Here is a 20,911-nt window from a genome sequence, read left to right as displayed (position 1 = left end):
AACATATTCTCCCTTTCGCATATCCATCACCCTCTGCCAAATGTAGCCACACCATTAATACTCAACTACTAACAACCGCCTCATATAACCACATCTTATACTCTTTCATAACTATACTTATCAATCTGGTCTCTGCAAAATCAACCTCTTTAGAATTGTTACCTTTCTAATATACCATTACCCTTAACCACTAGTCACAAACCATAACACTACCGCTGTCCGGGCATCAAACCTCTTACACTCATCTCTAAACATCACGATTTGTTTCCTATCTTTGGTTGACATCCCAAATAACGAACATCCAATCCATTAACAAAATTACCTCAACATTCTTCCCAATACTATCCTTAATTGTATCATCATCTAACTCTCCACCAAAAATCTCGTATCGTGCAAATACTCCACCAACTTCACACTCCCTTAATTCCTCGAAACTCATGATTAATCATGTTGTCCTGAAACTTCTGTGTAACTATTAACTTACTTACCCTTGATAGTATCATGCATCTCGACGATTCCTTACTTTATGTCACATAACTCCGGTGAACTTTTTCTCAACTTACTTTTATCCTTCTTTTCTCGTTATACTAAAAAATACCATTAATAGCTCAGCTCCTTATTACTTCTATCTAACTCTTTAGTGCTCCGATTATCTTTTCATTGCTCCAAAACTCAAATCCCATTATTTCATATCGATATCATCTCACTCTTTCTTACCATAAATATTATCTTATTATGCCATTAATCACCCTTGCCTCTAGTTTATCCATAAAATCAACGTTCACTGTTCTAACAATTGCATCTCCTTTGTACCTCTCTAGAAATCAGAATTCCTTTTGTACCATTAATTGCCCAAGGAAATCACACAGTATTTTCATCTCTTAATAACCCAAATCTCCCAAATCCACCTCGCGACATGTCTCCACAAAGTTCACTATATACTACTCTTCTCAACTCCTTTAAAACGCACTTTCACTACATATATCCTTACTCAACTCTATTTCTAACCATCTCCCTCCATAATTCTTTACACATCTCAAGCTGCCACTATCCGCATCCTTACTTTTCAATCTTTTTATTCTCACGTTCATTATACTCACATCATCCCTTGCCCATATTCTCTTACTTTTACATTACTCAACACACAATCATATCACTCATCCCGTCTCGCAAAACGTGCTCTATGCCTCAATAAACTATACCAATCTTCCTTTTCTTTTTCCACCATCTATCATAATCACATATAACTCATGTCCTCCCCACCGAACTCATATTCATCATAAGTGCCACTCTTTACATCATAAGATTGGGTAACTTACACTTCAGGACCAACACATACGTAAAACAATGCATAAAGAAGTAATACAACACCTTTGGATTAAACGTAATATGCAACGAATGTCAAAAATAAACATATGACCCGAAACACGCATATGACCTGCACAGACCCCACTCGATCGAGTACCAGAACCTACTCGATCGAGTTGAGGCTACTCGATCGAGTGCCCAACATGCTCGATCGAGTGCCCCGACTCCAAAACCCAAACAGACCTTCTGATCTCTGACTTACTCGACCGAGTAGCCAGGCTACTCGTTCGAGTGACCCCATACTCGATCGAGTGCCCGAGGTACTCGATCGAGTGCCCAAAAACACGATTCTGGTCAAAATAACGACAAATACCCACTCGATCGAATCATGTAGACTCGTGAATACTACCCGCATGTTATCTCACATACCCCCAACGTACTATGCATTCATTATTATTTCAACATTATGATTACAACTATGCATTCAAATCTGCGCGACTCCTCATACAATCAACATAATAATCTACTTCGTGTTATCTAGTGCCACGTTATAAACAACCATCATGCTTTTCATCCAATTTGTTGTACAAAACACATATCATTGAACCTCTATTCTTCATGTTACTACTTACCAAAAGCCAAACATTACCATCTATCATGCTCATATAACATTCAACTTTCAATCATGTATTACCCGCATGTTTTTAATTTTCATAACTTTTCATGACACAAACCACACCCTTACACTACAAATCCTATTTCCATGTTGCTAATACAACAACATTACAAATCCACTTCATCACATAAACACTTCCATAATCAAGAAATTCATATCCTTACGAAATTGCCACTTCATCTTTTCCAATCAATTCATCTAGTTCAATCACATACTTGACTAACAAGCGCATATGATACGATAGTAGACAATTATACGAACTTAATATATAGCTTTACGCAAACAAAACTATGAAAACAAATCTTATCAGACCCCCTATCCACATGTTATTAGGATTGCCTCATTATAAATCATTCATCCTACACATCATTATTCATCACATATAAACTATTTTCTTTTTCCACCACATCATTCGTCATTCTCACATACTTTTCCAACTATTCCAATCAACATGGTAAACCAAGTATCATCCAACATGCTTTCAACCAACAGCATACAAAATCACCCTTATACATGCCACACATCACCATATTGTTACACAATTCACAAAATAAACACATAGCGATCCCGACTCATATCCCATGGTGACCGGTTCAAAATCGTAGGGCGAGTTCGCGACTTTAGGACGTCTCCCAAGCCTTTGCATTAGCTCCTACAACCTTTACCCCGGGTTCATTTTAATTGACTCCCTAGATTCATTAGATTCATTGGTTACAGGTTTCAGGATCGTCTCTCTGATACCATTTGTAACACCCCCATACTCCAAGTGCCTTACCAGGACCACTCAGGTATAAGGATGCCACTATCTCGGTTACCCGAGGTATGATAATCATAAGACAATGAAGAAACATACTTTATTAAATAAGTTTAAGTGATTACATTACAAAACCAACTGTAAGCAAAATACAACTGTTCTCAAACTATAAACCAACTGAAAGGAACTGTCCTAACAAACACAGCGGAAGACTAAAGACTTTGATATGTGATGACTCCATTCCCAGCTAGATCCCACGCGTATCGAAGATATACCTGCCAAGCAACTGCTCACCACCCCCGAATGGATCACCACAGTTTTTAAAACATTTAAACGGGGTCAGTACTAATCACACAATTAATATACATGTCACAATAAGATAAGCAGACAGCTTAACTGTCACACATACACAACCCACCAACTCCAATCATCTCAATCACTGACTGTCCACTAGACCAGCCCTGCCAGTGGGGGACCGCAGCCGTACCCACCAAATCCCCGCTCCACATAACAGTGAGCGATAACCCTGTCCATTAATGTGCACATCCCCTTCCGTGGCGGGTTCCACGAAGGGCGAAACTAGGGCGTGAAGCCACTCCCGCAAGTGACTCCACTCAGCCGAGAACGCATCTCGAGAACCATAGGCAACCAATCACAATCACAATATCAACAATCGTCTGAATCTATCAACAGTGTACAATCACAATCACAGCCGTCACAATACAATTACTATATCAAACAATCAATCTTAACACATCAACAATCATCCCATTATGGGACTAATACTGAGTAGGAAATCCTACCTGGAAAGCAACACAATCATCGACGATCTAGCAAATTGTCTCAAAACCTCTCCTTTACAAATCCTTCTCCTATCACATAATCACATAATCACAATCTAACCATAACAAATCATAAAAACCCCCAATCCCAAAATTAGGGTTTAACCAAATCAAAGGAAAGACAATAAAAAGGGTACATAGATCTTACCCTCGACGCAAGGAACTCAACGGTATAAACAACGACAAGAACTGACCGTCTGAACTCCGGGAATTGCTAAGAATGCGATTAAGAAGATGAACTTGTTTGATTTCTCTCTTAAACAGAAATTTAGGTTTTGGAAAAGTGATTTGGAAACAATGACGGAAGTGTTTTATACTTTAATCGCATTATTAACAAAACCCGACAAATTAGCCCCCGTAAACCGGCTACTCGATCGAGTAGCTAAGGTACTCGATCGAGTGCCCCCTTACTCGATCGAGTACCCTAGTTACTCGATCGAGTACCCAACAGGTCAGAAACTATTTTATTTCGCAAAACTCCCTTACTCGACAGAGTAAGGCCTACTCGATAGAGTACCCCAAGACTCATAAATACGGAGTATTACAACAGCTCCCTTCTATGCTTACACAATGTATAAGACGGTTTCAAGACAAGTTATAAGACGGTATAAAACTAAACACTAACAATGTGATACCCCGTATTTTATAATAATTATAAATTTCATTTTTAATAATTAATAGCATCTATTATAGTTAATAGTAATGTGTTAACAGATTAATAAAATAAGTTAATAATTGAAGCGGGTTAAGGTGCTTTAGGATGAGTGCCTAGGACGGGTTTCTCGGGTTGTGTGCCCGAGTGTGGACCGAATATTGCAATAATAATAATGGGTAAATAATACTCCCTTCTATTCTCCATTTTATTCCCCTTTGTTGTGGGCACAAGATTTTAGGAGGGGAATAAAATATGAATTGTGAGTTGTGTGGAGTTTGGTGATAGGAGAGAGGAATGAATAATTAGAAATTAAATAAGGAATTGTGAGTTGGGTGGGGTTTGGTGGGGTTTGGTGATAGAAGAGAGGAATGAATAAATAGAAATTAAATAAGAAATTGTGAGTTGGGTGGGGTTTGGTGATAGGAGAGAGAAATGCATAAAATAAGAGTAAAAATTTCCAAAAAAGGAAAGGGGAAGAAAACCTGAATAATCCGTTTAAGGAAATAGGGAAGAAAATGGCGAATAGGAGGGAGTATTAAATAAGTAGTTTGCGTAATTTCCTAATTTAATTCTACAAATTAACCTAGCATATAAATAACACAAGTTCATCTTTCATGAGCCTCTATTCTTTAAATATGAAAAACAAGCCTATTATGAGAGAAGAAGAGATATAGCAAGAACAAGAAGAGAATTTAGATCGATAATCAACGAAAGGTAAGACCGTCTATTTGTACACCTTTGCTTTGCTATAACTCGTAATCTAGACCATCATATGATTTGCTAAGACCATGAATGTAACCGTGGACCACCAGGTGTGATCGGACCCACGTTTGACCACCGTGACCGGCGAAAAGGGGATTGTTATTGGTGTTTTACGTTGGTTGCTTGTAGTGTGTGTACCATTGGTTATACGGGTTTAAGACATCCTTACCGTGACTGTTTTGAGACCATACCTGGGTGGTTGGCTCGTGGGTGGTTAGTTGATCTAGGTGGTGGTGTTGGGGTGGCGAAAGGTGGCGGCTTGGATTGATGACTGGCCGGAGTTCGCATAAGGTGAGCAGTTGTGTTGTTGTTGTCTAAACCGAGAAAAGGAAGGGGCTTTAAAACCCTATCATGACTCGACCAGAACTGGGTATGGGTCGGTTTTGTGCTGGTGGTTCGTGGCGTGATGGGTGGCTGTCGTGGTAGATTTGGTGGTCACGGTGGGGCTGAGATGGTGGTGTTGCCGTGGGTATGTCGGGGTTTTAACGGGGATGTTTGTGGGAAGTTTAACATGGTTTAAACAATGGGTTATGGGGGATATTTGGTTAATTACCGAGACGGGTTTATGCGGGTGTTCTTGGGATTTGAATTCAGTGTTTGGGTAATTGTTAAAGACGAGTTTTAATTAAGGCCATTTGCGTAATTATAACAAATAAATATATTTAAGTTATATAAATCAAGTTAAATAGTACAATTAGTAATTATAATAATTAGTTATTTGTATTAGGTGACGGTTTTATTGAGCAACTTTATTTGTTGATTGGATTGCATTATTGGAGTGCGTAATTGGAGTATTTGCTTGGCAGGTAGGATAACTACTCAACTCGTTTTCTTTTGTGGAATTGAATGGATTAATGGATGCATAAATTATTATTACTGTTGGATTATTGTGGTCGTTTATTATTGGATGGGAATATTCGTATGGGCATATTATTTTATTGCATATCCTACGACAATGAGTTATGAGGTATCCTCAGTCTCGGACTAGGACGACATTTGTGTTTATCCCCTGGCCAGGAGTTGGCGGGACGACGGCGTGGTGGAGCCTCGGTCAGGGACCTGGACGACTAGGGTGAATATGATCGAGAATTGGTGGTGGTATTTATTCCATATGATTGCATCTGTTAAGTTGTATTTTAATGTTGTGTGATTATCCTAATTAACCTCGTAGTTGACAGTGTATTCGTGAACACCTGTGATGAACCGTTGATACGTGCATTTTATATAGTCTTTTTAGCCTATTTTATGCACGTATTTCTATGCTTTCATCGTGGTTTTATGCTACGAAATGCCCCGAATATGCTACTTTGGGTTATTATGTCTTATTTGCAGGTATAGACCATAAAGTAGTGGAATCAAGTCATTTACCGTCCGTTTTGCATGCATTTGGAGGAAGAGATAGTTTGGAGCGAGAAATATTGCTGTCTTGGGATGCGTGAAGGTGTTTCGGGAGCTAAAAGGACAAGTCAAAGTCAAACTAGCATGAAATACAAGCTGCTGAAGTCAATTATCACTCGATCGAAGACATTCTTGGTCGATCGAGTGGTTTTAGGTTGGATAATCAGTCGATCGAGTTGTGTTCCTACTCGATCGACCAGTTCCTGTATAGCCTTACTCGATCGAGCACCCTTCTTGGTCGATCGAGCTGTTTTTGAGTCAAGTTCACTCGATCGAGTGATTTAAGTGGTCGATCGAGTGGATATTGATGACGGGCTGGGCTTTTTAGTTATTTTCCGTCATTAGGTTTAATCCTACTCCTAATTTCTTATAAATAGGAGTTAGGGATGTCATTTGTAATCATCCAATAATCCGGGGATCACGTTGCTTTTCTCCCTTTTCTCTATACACTGTTGCTTTGTTCTCTTATTTCCGGATCGCTTAATTTCAGTAATTCTTCTCCCCTTATTCACTTTTTAATGTTTATTTCTTCTTTTATTATTGTTCTTGTTTATTTTATCATGCATAGCTAAATCCCCTAGTATGTTAGGATTAGGGAAGCCGTGGTAGCGATGCTTTAACTGTATTAAATAGATTAGCCTTGCGGTAGGAATTGTATTAGGCAATTTAATTGTTATCCGGTCGAATGTATGCATGCATGAGACCATAATTCTAGTTAACCCCGACCTAGATCGAAAGATTGGAAGGGAAGGCTTGCTTAATTACAATAGGGTATTGCAGTGAGGGCGAAAGTTAAGCTGTTTACACTCTAGGGCGGTTTAAGGACCGAAAGGTGACGACCATAGCTCTTCCTATCAATAGTCTAATCGCCTTAATATTCCTGATATAATAGATCTAATAGCTGCCACGGTGGACCGACTCTTAGCATACTTCTTTCTCTTACTATTTATTCATTTCCCTTGCCTAAATCATTAGTATAGTTAATTCAATCAAACCCCAGCATTGTGACATTTAGATAGATAAACGGACAAATAGATAGTACACCGCCTCCCTGTGGAGATCGACCCTACTTGCCGCTGACTTCGTTAGCAGTAATTTAGGTATTTTATTTTTGGTACGAAACGACAGTATCAAATTTTGCGCGTTGTTCGGGAGGCAATCTATTTATTTATTTGTTTAATTTTATTGTTTTTAGCCTCGGGGATTTTTCCCTTGAGGCCGTTTTAATCTTTTGTTTAGTCTTTGTTTTGATAGGCCTTACAAGGGTACTACCTAGACAGTTCTAGGTGAAAGACAGTCAAAGGGAAGGCTTGAGTACCTTTGACCCATCACCGATGTCCCATTATATGGAACAGCAGGTGATCTACTTCGGGAGATGTGGTTCTGCTGAGCACAATGCAGCTGTAGTTGTGCCGCCACATCCACCCTATCAATGGCCACCGCAACAAGATCCTCCTGATATACAAGAAGAAGAGATTGCGGAGCTGAAATCCCTATCGCAGACACTTGCATCTCAATTGCAAGATCGTGACCGAGAGAGGCAAGATCATGATAGACACACTTCTTCGCGACTTGAAAAGCTCGAAACTTACATTGCTCAGTTAGCAGCTGAGATACAAGAAGAAGAGGTTGCAGAACTGAGGTCTTTAATGGAGATACTTGTATCTCAAATACAGAATTATGATCGAATGAGGCAAGAAAGTGATAGACGTGCGGATGCTCAAATCATTGAGCTGAAGTCTAAAATTGCTCAGTTAACAGCTGAGTCGGATAATTGGCAACGGAAGAGGTATACCTTGCTTGAGAACGGTTTTTCCCATGAAAAAACCGTGTTGCCCAATGCGGAGGATGATTTTTATGACTCGGACGACGAGTTTCTATCACATTTCATTGCCCCACACGAGGATTTTCAGACAGATGGGGAGGAATCACTCGATCGAGTGACTTATTTTAGTCGATCGAGTGATTTTCTAGAAGACAGTCCTCGATCGAGTGGTATCTCTTCTCGATCGAGTGACATGCAGGAGGATAGTTCTCGATCGAGTGATGTTGTTCCTCGATCGAGTGAGATGCGGGAGGAAAGTGGTCGATCGAGTGCTTATTCTGCTCGATCGACTGAAATGGCCATTGGGAGCTTTGGTTCGTCATTTTGGTTTGATATGGATGACGACTCTGACGATGATGAAGGTTACGGTGAACCTCCCTTATTCACAGCCGAGTCTACACTCGAAGCTGCGATCTACGGGATGGACTCCACTGAGGAGGTTGATGAAGAAGCAGCTGAGACGGTAATTGCTCCTAGCACGGATGAGGTAATGCATTCCTTTGTCAGTGATTCCTTCGTTGAGAGCAACCAACCTGAGGTAGTAAACGGTAATTTTATTATTGTTTGTATATTACCTCGTCTGATTCATGCGTGTCCTTTTAATGCTTTACCCCCTCCCATGTGGACATATGATTTAACTGCCTTTCACCGTACATGTCATCTCAAAATCGCTAATTTGAATTTAAACCATAATGTATTGACGATCGCTCCCGCGCTCCTTTATTTTGTGGATAAGTTTAGGAGCGCTCATAGGAAATTTGTTCGACTTAAACGGTCTTATATTTTAATTTCCTATTCTATTATTCCACTTTGGTGCTACTTATGCTGTTGTGTAGCACATGCGCAGCTATTTGACAGGTTGCTGCGCGCTTTGAGCTGTTTTGATCGTGATTAATTATAGAGGCTCGAAGAAAAAGAAGGTCGAGCTGGGACCTGACTGAAGCTAGCGCTACCCGGGAGGCAACCCGGAGATTTTATTTTGTTTTTATTCAATTTCAGTTGTAATAAATGGTTCTTATACCATAAAACTATCTCAGTAAGCTTGTTTTTGTTAGTTTGCGGGCTGTTTTAGTTCCATTTTGCAGGAATTACATCGAGGACAGTCGATCGAGTAGTCATTCTACTCGATCGAGCACTTTAGCTGAGAGATCTTCTCGATCGAGCGATCAATCCTTTCGATCGACCACTGCAGAAACAAAACCACTCGATCGACCACATCACCATTCGATCGAGTTGTTCTTGGATGCCCACTCACTCGATCGACCCGTTGGACGGATATCGAGTGTATTTGACTTGGATTAGCTTCCTGAGACGGTTTTCGGGCCCTTAGCAACCTCCCATTTCATGGTCGGTTTGGGGAGGTCCCCTTATTCGCGCTATCTTGTAAGTTTCCGTCTTTTACTCTCTTTCTCCTTTAGTTTGCGTTTCCTTTCCATGTTTTGGGTACAATGGGGGCATTGTACGGTTTGGTTTGGGGAGGTTATGCATCCATATCTGTGTCGCATTTTGTTTTTATTGCATTTCTGTTATCACGTTTAATTTTCTGTTTGCATTGTTTTTATTTCATTAAAATCAAAAATTTCATAAAAATTTAAAAATTATTGAAATTCAAAAAAAAAAAATTTCACGTTTATTTTAGCATATAGGTTGAGTCGGAACGGTAGATTTCAATGATGATATTGCACTATAACTGTCTTTTTGCTTAAGCCTTGCATTGAACTGTTATCTTTTAGCTTTGTCTTTTGCATGTCTACGAGTTAATGTTTAATTTAGCTGAACGAATAGACTTGACCTGAAATTTTGGCAACCTACTTATAATTTCTAAGATTTAGAGCCTTATAAACTGGTGTCATTTGTGACCAGTTTCATGTAGGATTGTGAGTAGTTACTCCTTGCATATCATGTATCATTAATTTGCACGTATATGAAATTCAATTGCTTTTTGCTGTCATACATTCGGGTTAGTGGTTGGTGTCACATGCAGGGAGGTGCTTACAAATTCCCTTTCTTTCATTTTTACCCATTTAACTCCACATTAGCCAAATCTGCCAGTTGACCCTTAGCTACATCCAAATTTAGCCTGCCTTATCAAGCTAGTTTAGATTGTTTTGCGGTATATTGTCTATGGTATCAAGTTTGGCTCATATCATATTGATTTGGAGTTGGTAATTTATGAAGAAAAGGAGGATGATGAAAAATGACGTGAAAAAGAAAAAAAAAAAGAAAAAAGAAGTTGAAAAGAAAAAAAAGAATTCGAAAAAAAAAAACAGAAAAAAAATTCGAAGGAAAGAAAAAGAAACCGAAGAAATAGAAAATAAAAAAAAAAAATCGAAAAAAAAGGGTTGTTGTTTGAAAGGATCGGTTTCTGCTCCTATGTTTTACTTATATCATTTGAGGAGTTAGTTCAGTTTGGTTTGGTGAGTTTTATGCCAAATGAAGGGCATGTACTTAATTCATAATTGAGTTGGAAATGGATATGTTTCATATGGTTTTGTTTAGGTACTAGCTTGATCACCTATACCTCCACACTCCCATAAATGTTTTGCCTTTTCTTACCCATTGCCTCACTTTACCATATTTTTGTAAGCCCTCGGCTGTGACAGGACCTTGTTTGGTTGGAATGTGTGTTCGGTAGTTAGAATTGTCTATCATATTATTTGCATGCATGTTTATGTGGGTCGTAGTTTAGGTGAGCGACTATTTTTCTTTCTCTCTTATACATATATGCTTACCCTTTGCTTCATGAGAGAAAGAGTGACCCGTGAGAGTCCATTATTTAAGGTCTTGCAAGGTCGACGGTTCAGCTTTATTTATAAACATCTTATAACTCGTTTGCATTTGACTGTTTAGCTATAAGTTTTAGTTTGCTTGCATTAAATTGGCTTAAGTGGGCATTTGTAGCTAGCTCTGAGTTATTTTTCCGTTCCATTAGCGTATAGTTTTGAGTTTACTCGGGGACGAGTAAACCGTAACTGGGGAGCACACTTGACGGGTACTTGAGTTAGCTGACTTGGAGCTTATGGGGATGCGTAAGGACTTGATCAGTCTACCTAGAAGTTTCGATCATATAGTTTTATTATTCACTTTATTTATTTTTCGCTGCGAGTTGTAATTAATGTTAATTAGTATTGGTTAATTGTAATAAACCTTTATTCGCTAAATTTTAATTTAAAGTACTTTGATTTGTTGTACTTTGTTATTCACTATCTCGGGCAACCGAGATGGTAACAGTCCTATTTATCTAGGAATGTCTTGCTAAAGTCTCTTAGATAAATGGAGGGGGGGGGGGGGGGGTGTTACCCTTTATAACAACCCGACCCGCCACCGTCGTAACACAACCCCAATAAGATGGGATGTGTACCTTTGGACCCATTATTTGTCCTCACTTAAGCATAAGGCCTTGTTACTAAGTGGTGGGTGTAATCTTTTATAAACATATCACAAGCCTCTTATTTTCCCGGTGTGGGACAACTTTCCACTTAAACTCTTGGGGTGCTACAAGCTCCCCCACTTAAATAACATAACGTCATCGTTATGTCCGGAGGTTGACCGCAGCTAAGCCTAGAATCCTCCGTCGCTAGGTAGGTGACCCGAGTACTCCTGACCACAACTTCACCACACGGTCGCAGGGTTGCTTTGATAACATTTATAACAACCCAACCCGCCACCGTCGTAACACAGGCCAATAAGATGAGATGTGTACCTTTGGACCCATTATTTGTCCTCACTTAAGCCAAAAAGCACAAGACCTTGTTACTAAGTGGTGGGTGTAATCCTTTATAAACATATCACAAGCCTCTTATTTTCCCGATGTGGGACAACTTTCCACTCAAACTCTTGGGGTGTTACAAAAAATCCTAGCACACGGATCAACCATGAACGATTCCTAGTCCAACAAACCCCAATCCTTGTCAGTAAACACATATGAAACCATCTCAACAAACAATAATCAAAAACCGCCAATTAAATTTCTAGGGTTATATAATTCAACTATACACTACAATAATTAGCTAATAATCAAATTAAAAATGATAGGATAAACTTACTTACGATTTGAGATGAAAAACGAGCTAGGTAATCATTACAAAAATCCGATCAAACCCTTCCTCTTTTCTCCCATCTCTCTTGTTAGGTTCATATACCTCTTATTAGACTCCTCTAATAGTGAACTAATTAACTTCTTAATTATTTGTTCTTTAGATCTAGTGCATGCATAACAAAATAAGAGATTTATAAGAAAACAATGTCCCTTACATTGTAAATTTCGGATTTATGGGCACAAGTAAGGTCTCCTACCTTCACTTGTTCTTGAGCTATAATGAATATTAGGATGATCCTCCAAAATCACAATTTAGAGATTCTCCTCTTGATTGCACCCAAGATTAGCCCTTATCTCTACTAAATAATATTTGCTAGATATTTGTTTAGTAGTTTACCTTAAAATTGATTACTAATACTCATATATTACATTAATAATATTAGTAATGTGATTGAACAAATTGGATCATCATTTCTCAAGTTTTAGAGAAAGATGAACAAGAATGTGTGAGAGAGGAAAGTTGCATGTGAATAGAACAAAAATGAATGAATGAGTATTACCAAATAAGAGAACAAATCTCTTATCATAAGAGGAGGCCACGGTGGGAGCATGCATAAAATGCCAAGGATGGCATCTTCCTTTATGCTTTTTCTCTTTACAAGATAATAGGTTGTGTAAGAGATGTAAGTGTAGGTGTGTAAGAATTGTAGTGTAGGCATGATTAGCTATTTTATCAAATAAAATAAAACAACCACAATTCATTACTACTCCCTCCATATTTCGGTCCACATCTCATAAAATTGACTACCATTTTATTTTGTCAATTTGTCATTTGTCACATAATATTTCACATAATATGTCACATATAGTATTTTACATGTTATTAATTAATTTAATGCATATTTATCACATAAATATTATTTTATAAATTAATTAAATTACATACAACAAATTGACTAGTGATACTTGATCACATGAATAAAATGGGTCATATAATTATAATTCACAACATTTTGTAATTATAATTAACCATTCATTCTTATTTCTATTGTTTCTCAAACAATAAACAATTTTAGTAATAAAGTATTTTTATTACTAAAATAAATCTTATTTAATCCCATTACAATAAGATATCAATATTCTCTCTCATAAATGAATTGTTCAATTTTAAGGAATTGATCAACTTGTATCGTCATACAATTAATCAACTTTACAGATAAGGGCATCATCCTTTAGGTGTGATCTTAAGGGATCAACTGACCACCACCGTCCCACGACAGTAACGTCAAACTCTAGCAGGCCAATCGTTACCGATTAATGTTGATCAGTTGACTAAATAAATGAGTCATCCCTTACGTATTCTTATTATGAGATTTATTATAATATTTAAATCACGTGATCGCACTATTGTTGAGGACACATTTTCCAACATCTCGTCCGTCACTCCTCAGTTTTTGTTTTGTTTTGTTTGTGTTTATGTGAAATAAGGTAGCCTATGTTCTAATTTGTGAGTATATATACAATGTGCATCTTGGGCTACAATTACACGGCCCAACCGAAGACTAGCAAGCCTTGTTTTGTTTTGTTTTTTTAATCCGTCTCAACTTATTAATCCCGACTCATAATAAAATATATAATGAAACATAAAATGCTAATTTCCACCCTCCTAAAAAGAAGGTTACGTCCCCGTAACCATATACATACCTAAAGGAAAAGATGAGGATATTTCTCGCGCATGAAGGCTTCTGTCTCCCACGTAGCTTCCACCACTTCATGATTAGACCATAGAACCTTCACTAAAGACACTTCACCATTCCTAGTCTTGCGAACTTTTGTGTCTAATATCTCCTTAGGAACTTCTTCATAGATCAGCTGATCATCTAGCTCAATATTTTCAATCTCTAGCACATGTGATGGGTCACTTACATACTTTCTCAGCTGCGACACATAAAACACATTATGAACTCTTGCTAAAGCTAGAGGTAGTGCAACACGGTATGCTACCTCCTTAACTCTATCTAGAATATCATATGGTCCCACATATTTCTGACTCAACTTCCCACGCTTCCCAAATCTCATGACTCCATTCATTGGTGACACTTTAAGCAGCACCTTATCACCAATATTGAACTCAATCTCGGATCTCCTCAAATCTGCATGACTTTTCTGACGATCTTGTGCAACTTTCATCTTCTTTCTAATTACTTAAATTTGTTCAATCATCTCTTGGACCATTACTGGTCCCACTACCATCCTCTCAGCACTATCATCCTAGCAACTTGGACTTCTACACCTCCTACCATACAAAGCCTCAAAAGAAGCCATGCCGATATTGGCATGATAACTATTATTATCATGCCAATATAGGCATGGCTCCTTTTAACACAACGTCCTCATTGTGTCCGAAGGCTGACCTCAGCTAAGCCAAGAATCCTCCCTCGCTAGGTGGTGACCCGAGTACTCCTGACCACAAGCTAACCACACGGTCGCAGGGTTGCTCTGATACAATTTATAACAACCCAACCCGCCACCGTCGTAACACAACCCCAATAAGATGATATGTGTACCTTTGGACCCATTATTTGTCCTCACTTAAGCCAAAAAGAACAAGCCTTGTTACTAAGTGGTGGGTGTAATCCTTTATAAACATATCACAAGCCTCTTATTTCCCGATGTGGGACAACTTTCCACTCAAATCTTGGGGTGTTACAAACAATCCTAACACACGGCTCAACCATGAACGATTCCTAGTCCAACAAACCCCAATCCTTGTCAGTAAACACATATGAAACCATCTCAACAAACTATAATAAAAAACCCCCAATTAAATTTCTAGGGTTATATAATTCAACTATACACTACAATAATTAGCTAATAATCAAACTAAAGATTATAGGATAAACTTACTTACGATTTGAGATGAAAAATGTGCTAGGTAATCATCACAAAAATCCGATCAAACCCTTCCTCTTTTCTCGCATCTGTCGTCCGTCGCTCCTCAGTTTTTTGTTTTGTTTTGTTTGTGTTTATGTGAAATAAGGTAGCCTATGTTCTAATTTGTGAGTATATATACAATGTGCATCATGGGCTACAATAACACGGCCCAACCGAAGACTAGCAAGCCTTGTTTTGTTTTGTTTTTTTTTAAATCGTCTCAACTTATTAATCTCCACTCATAATAAAATATATAATGAATCATAAAATGCAAATTTCAACCCTCCTATAAAGAAGGTTACGTCCCCGTAACCATATACATACCTAAAGGAAAAGATGAGGATATTTTTCGCGCATGAAGGCTTCTTTCTCCCACGTAGCTTCCACCACTTCATGATTAGACCATAGCACCTTCACTAAAGACACTTCACCATTCCTAGTCTTGCGAACTTTGGTGTCTAATATCTCCTTAGGAATTTCTTCATAGGTCAGCTGATCATCTAGCTCAATATTTTCAATCTCTAGCACATGTGACGGGTCACTTCTATACTTTCTCAAATGCGACACATGAAACACATTATGAACTCTTGCTAAAGCTGGAGGTAGTGCAAGACGGTATGCTACCTCCTTAACTCTATCTAAAATATCATATGGTCCCACATATTTCTGACTCAACTTCCCAGGCTTCCCAAATCTCTTGACTCCCTTCATTGGTGACACTTTAAGCAGCACTTTATCACCAATATTGAACTCAATCTCGGATCACCTCAAATCTGCATGAGTTTTCTGACGATCTTGTGCAGCTTTCATCTTCTTTATAATTACTTATATTTGTTCAATCACCTCTTGGACCATTACAGGTCTCACTACCATCCTCTCAGCACTATCATCCCAGCAACTTGGACTTCTACACCTCGTACCATACAAAGCCTCGAAAAGAGCCATGCCGATATTGGCATGATAACTATTATTATCATGCCAATATCGGCATGGCTCCTTTTAACACAACATCCTCGTTGTGTCCGGAGGCTGACCGCAGCTAAGCCCAGAATCCTCCCTCGCTAAGTGGGTGACCCGAGTACTCATGACCACAAGCTCTCCACACGGTCGCAGGGTTGCTCTGATACCATTTATAACAACCCAACCCACCACCGTCGTAACACAACTCTAATAAGATGAGATGTGTACCATTGGACCCATTATTTGTCCTCACTTAAGCCAAAAAGCACAAGACCTTGTTACTAAGTGGTGGGTGTAATCCTTTATAAACATACCACAAGCCTCTTATTTTCCCGATGTGAGACAACTTTCCACTCAAACTCTTGGGGTGTTACAAACAATCCTAACACACGGCTCAACCATGAACGATTCGTTGTCCAACAAACCCCAATCCTTGTCAGTAAACACATATGAAACCATCTCAACAAACTATAATAAAAAAACCCCCAATTAAATTTCCAGGGTTATATAATTCAACTATACACTACAATAATTAGGTAATAATCAAATTAAAGATGATAGGATAAACTTACTTACGATTTGAGATGAAAAACGAGCTAGGTAATCATCACAAAAATCCGATCAAACCCTTCCTCTTTTCTCGCGTCTCTCGTCCGTCGCTCTTCAGTTTTTTTTTTTGTTTATGTTTATTTGAAATAAGGTAGCCTATGTTCTAATTTGTGAGTATATATACAATGTGCATCTTGGACTACAATTACGCGGCCCAACCGAAGACTAGCAAGCCTTGTTTTGTTTTGTTTTTTTTAAACTATCTCAACTTATTAATCCCCACTCATAATAAAATATATAATGAAACATAAAATGCTAATTTCCACCATCCTAAAAAGAAGGTTACGTCCCCGTAACCATATACATACCTAAAGGAAAAGATGAGGATATTTCTCGCGCATGAAGGCTTCTGTCTCCCACGTAGCTTCCACCACTTCATGATTAGACCATAACACCTTCACTAAAGACACTTCACCATTCCTAGTCTTGCGAACTTTGGTGTCTAATATCTCCTTAGTAACTTCTACATAGGTCAGCTGATCATCTAGCTCAATATTTTCAATCTCTAGCACATGTGACGGGTCACTTACATACTTTCTCAGCTGCGACACATGAAACACATAATGAACTCTTGCTAAAGCTGGAGGTAGTGCAAGATGGTATGCTACCTCCTTAACTCTTTCTAGAATATCATATGGTCCCACATATTTCTGACTCAACTTCCCACGCTTCCCAAATCTCATGACTCCTTTCATTGGTGACACTTTAAGCAGCACCTTAGCACCAATATTGAACTCAATCTCGGATCTCCTCAAATCTGCATGACTTTTCTGACGATCTTGTGCAGCTTTCATCTTCTTTCTAATTACTTAAACTTGTTCAATCATCTCTTGGACCATTACAGGTCCCACTACCATCCTCTCAGCACTATCATCCCAACAACTTAGACTTCTACAACTCCTACCATACAAAGCCTTAAAAGGAGCCATGCCGATATTGGCATGATAGCTATTATTATAAGAGAATTTAATCAAATCCAGCTTCTCCTCCTAAGACTCTCCAAACTCTAGGATACACGCCCAAAGCATGTCTTCCAGTGTCTGGATAGTTCGCTCCATCTGACCCACCGTCGTAGGATGAAATGTTGTACTCATTTTCAATTGTGTTCCAAAAGACACTTGCAGCTCCTTCCAAAACTTAGATATAAACCTTGAATCTCTATCTGACACGTTATTCTTAGGATCCCATGCAATTTCACCACATTCCTCCTATAAGCCTTAGCCAACTCAGCCTTACTCCAGGTATCTTTCAGAGGAATAAAGTGCGCAGACTTAGTTAATCGATCCACTATTACCCATATCATATTGTTCCCCTTTTGACTCCTAGGTAATCCCACAATAAAATCCATAGATATACACTCCCATTTCCACTCAGGTACTTCAAAAGACTACACTTTCCCTTGAGGCCTCTTATGCTCTCCTTTTACTCTATGGCAGGTCAAATACTTTGCAACAAATTCAGCTACTTCCCTCTTCATTCCAGGCCACCAAAAAGTTTTCTTCAAGTCTTTATCCAGTTTATCGCCCCGGGGTGAACTGAATATGGAGTATTATGAGCCTCAGAAAAGATACTCCTCTTCAATTCTTCATCGTCAGGAACACACCAACGGCTCTCGAAGCGGAGGTTACCATTAGCATCTAACCTAAACCGTGTAGTCTCACCACTGGAGGGAAGGGCCCACCATTTCGCCATCCTTGAATCATATTGCCGGTTCTCCCGGATCTCATAATACAACTCAGGCTCTATAGTCAAATCACCAATACTCTCTCATTTTCTTATCATATGAACTCCCATCTTTTCAATCTAATCTCTTAAGCTCACGAGTGACAAAGCACTGCATAGGTGATGAATAGATTTCCTACTCAATGCATCTGCCACCACATTTGCCATTCCTTCATGATACACAATTTCCATATCATAATCACTAATCAGTTCTATCCACTACCTCTACCTCATATTCAACTCTCTCTGGGTGTAAATATAGTTCAAACTTTTATGGTCTGAAAGCACCTTGAATGTTGCGCCATATAGGTAGTGTCTCCATAATTTCAGTGTAAATACTACAACTCCCAATTCAAGATCATGGGTAGGGTAATTCTCTTCATATGGTTTCAACTGACGTGAAGCATAGGCTATCACTTTCCCATCTTGCATCAAAACACACCCCAACCCATTCTTTGAGGCATCAGTGTACACCTCAAAATTTTCACTCCCCTTTGGTAAGGTTAAGATATGAGTTGTGGTCAAGCACTCGTTAAGGGTTTGGAATGCTGTCTCACAAATCTCATCCTACCTAAACCGATTTTGTTTCCTCATCAAAGCTATTAAGGATTTAGCTATTTTTGAAAAATCCTTCACAAACCTCCTATAATACCCAGCTAACCTTAAGAAATTTCTAATGTCAGCCACATTCTTCAGTACCACCAAATTAGAAACTGCCTCAATTTTACTTGGGTCCACTGACACTCATTTTGAAATCACGTGACCAAGGAATGCTACTTTCTCCAACCAGAACTCACACTTTCTCAATTTTGCATACAAGTTATTATCCCTCAAGGTTTGTAAAACTAGCCTCAAATGTTGCTCATGCTCCTCGTTAGTTTTTAAATAAACAAGAATGTCATCAATGAAAACAACCACAAACTGATCTAGGTAAGCATTAAACACACGATTCATTAAATCCATAAATGCAGCAGGTGGATTAGTTAACCCAAAAGGCATTACCACAAACTCATAATGGCTATACGTAGTCCTAAAAGTTGTCTTAGGAATATCCTCTTCCTTGACTCTCAACTGGTGGTACTCCGATCTCAGGTCAATTTTAGAAAACACACCAACTCCACCCAGCTAGTCAAACAGGTCATCAATGCGAGGTAAAGGGTATCTGTTTTTGATAGTCACATTGTTTAACTCCCTATAGTCAATGCACAATCTCATACTTCCATCTTTCTTCTTATAAATAAGACAGGTGCTCCCCAAGGCGAGACACTCGGTCTCACATATCCTTTCTCTAGTAACTCCTTTAACTACTTCTTTAGTTCCTCCATCTCCTTTGGTGCCATCCTATAGGGTGCCTTTAAAATTGGTCCAGTCCCCGGTTATAAGTCAATACCAAAGTCTATCTCCCTCTTAGGTGGTAATCCGCGAATTTCTTCAGGAAAAACATCAGAAAATTCACACACAACTGGGATTTCAACCGTCTTAGGTTTGGCCTCTCTCGTGTCCCTCACGTGACACAAGTAAATTTGAGATCCCTTTATCAAGTAAAATTTTAAAGTCACCATATTTATAAATTTCACATTTGGTTTAATCATAAAACCCCTATAAGACATTCTCACCCCTTTAGGTCCCCTTAAAGATATTTTTCTTTGGTAACAATCTATAAAAGCAATGTGTTTAATCGACCAATCCATTCCCAGAATTCTTTCGAAACTTCCTATAGGAAACTCAATCAGGTCTACTAAAAATATCACCTCACCAATCTTAATCTTTACATCTTTATATATTTTAGTACACCTTACAGACTCTCCCGAAGGTATCCCCACATTATCATTAATTAGCACTGGGTTATTTAATTTTAGGTATTTGGCATGCTCACAAGACAGGAATGAGTGGGTTGCTCCCGAATCAAATAATACTAAAGAAGGTTTAAGATTCACAGAAAATGTACCCGAAACGATGTGAGTGTAGTTCTCAGCTACTTCCTTTACAACCATAAATAATTTCCCAGCTGACTTCTGACCCGAACTTTGAACAATTGTAACTGACTGGTTACCCGCCTTTACTCCACTTGCCTGATAGCCATTACCCACATTCTGCCTCTGATATGAACCATTCCCATGATTATTACTCACTTAGTTGAGGAACTAATTGTATCTGTTGTTGCTTTTCTAGTTACTTCTCTGGTTATACCCCGAATTGCCTCTATAACTGGACTGAGGAGTCCTGAAACCACTATCTTTATTACCATTATTTTAGTTATTTCTTCCTCCGGATCTGCATTCAGCTCTTACATAGCCAAACTTCCCACAGCCAAAGCATTGTTGCTTCTAGATGAAGCCTTGGCCGCGGCTTCCACTAACCCCACGGTCGTAGCTCCCACCATTATTACCTCCATAGCTGCCCTTCCCGGCCCCATCAGAGAAATAG

At 38.8% G+C, this 20,911-nt stretch overlaps 3 protein-coding genes across 3 annotated transcripts; all 3 read right to left on the bottom strand.

Moving 5' to 3' along the window:
* Nucleotides 1-13,963: 13,963 nt before the first annotated feature.
* Nucleotides 13,964-14,449, bottom strand: LOC141586246 (uncharacterized). The gene has a single exon (XM_074407421.1). It carries the CDS (start codon nt 14,447-14,449, stop codon nt 13,964-13,966), a length of 486 nt encoding a protein of 161 aa, XP_074263522.1.
* Nucleotides 14,450-15,517: 1,068 nt separating this feature from the next.
* On the bottom strand, nt 15,518-16,138 carry LOC141586238 (uncharacterized). Its single transcript, XM_074407412.1, has 2 exons — nt 16,037-16,138; nt 15,518-15,898 (listed from the first exon to the last, which is right to left on the bottom strand). Exons 1-2 carry the CDS (start codon nt 16,136-16,138, stop codon nt 15,518-15,520), a joined length of 483 nt encoding a protein of 160 aa, XP_074263513.1.
* Nucleotides 16,139-17,070: 932 nt separating this feature from the next.
* LOC141586228 (uncharacterized) lies at nt 17,071-17,556 on the bottom strand. Its single transcript, XM_074407400.1, has one exon. It carries the CDS (start codon nt 17,554-17,556, stop codon nt 17,071-17,073), a length of 486 nt encoding a protein of 161 aa, XP_074263501.1.
* Nucleotides 17,557-20,911: the final 3,355 nt, after the last annotated feature.

This window comes from Silene latifolia, chromosome 1 (assembly GCF_048544455.1).
Source record: "Silene latifolia isolate original U9 population chromosome 1, ASM4854445v1, whole genome shotgun sequence".
Taxonomy (NCBI): domain Eukaryota; kingdom Viridiplantae; phylum Streptophyta; class Magnoliopsida; order Caryophyllales; family Caryophyllaceae; genus Silene; species Silene latifolia.
The sequence above is the reverse complement of the archived record's forward strand: the minus strand, read 5'-3'. Positions and strand labels throughout refer to the sequence as shown.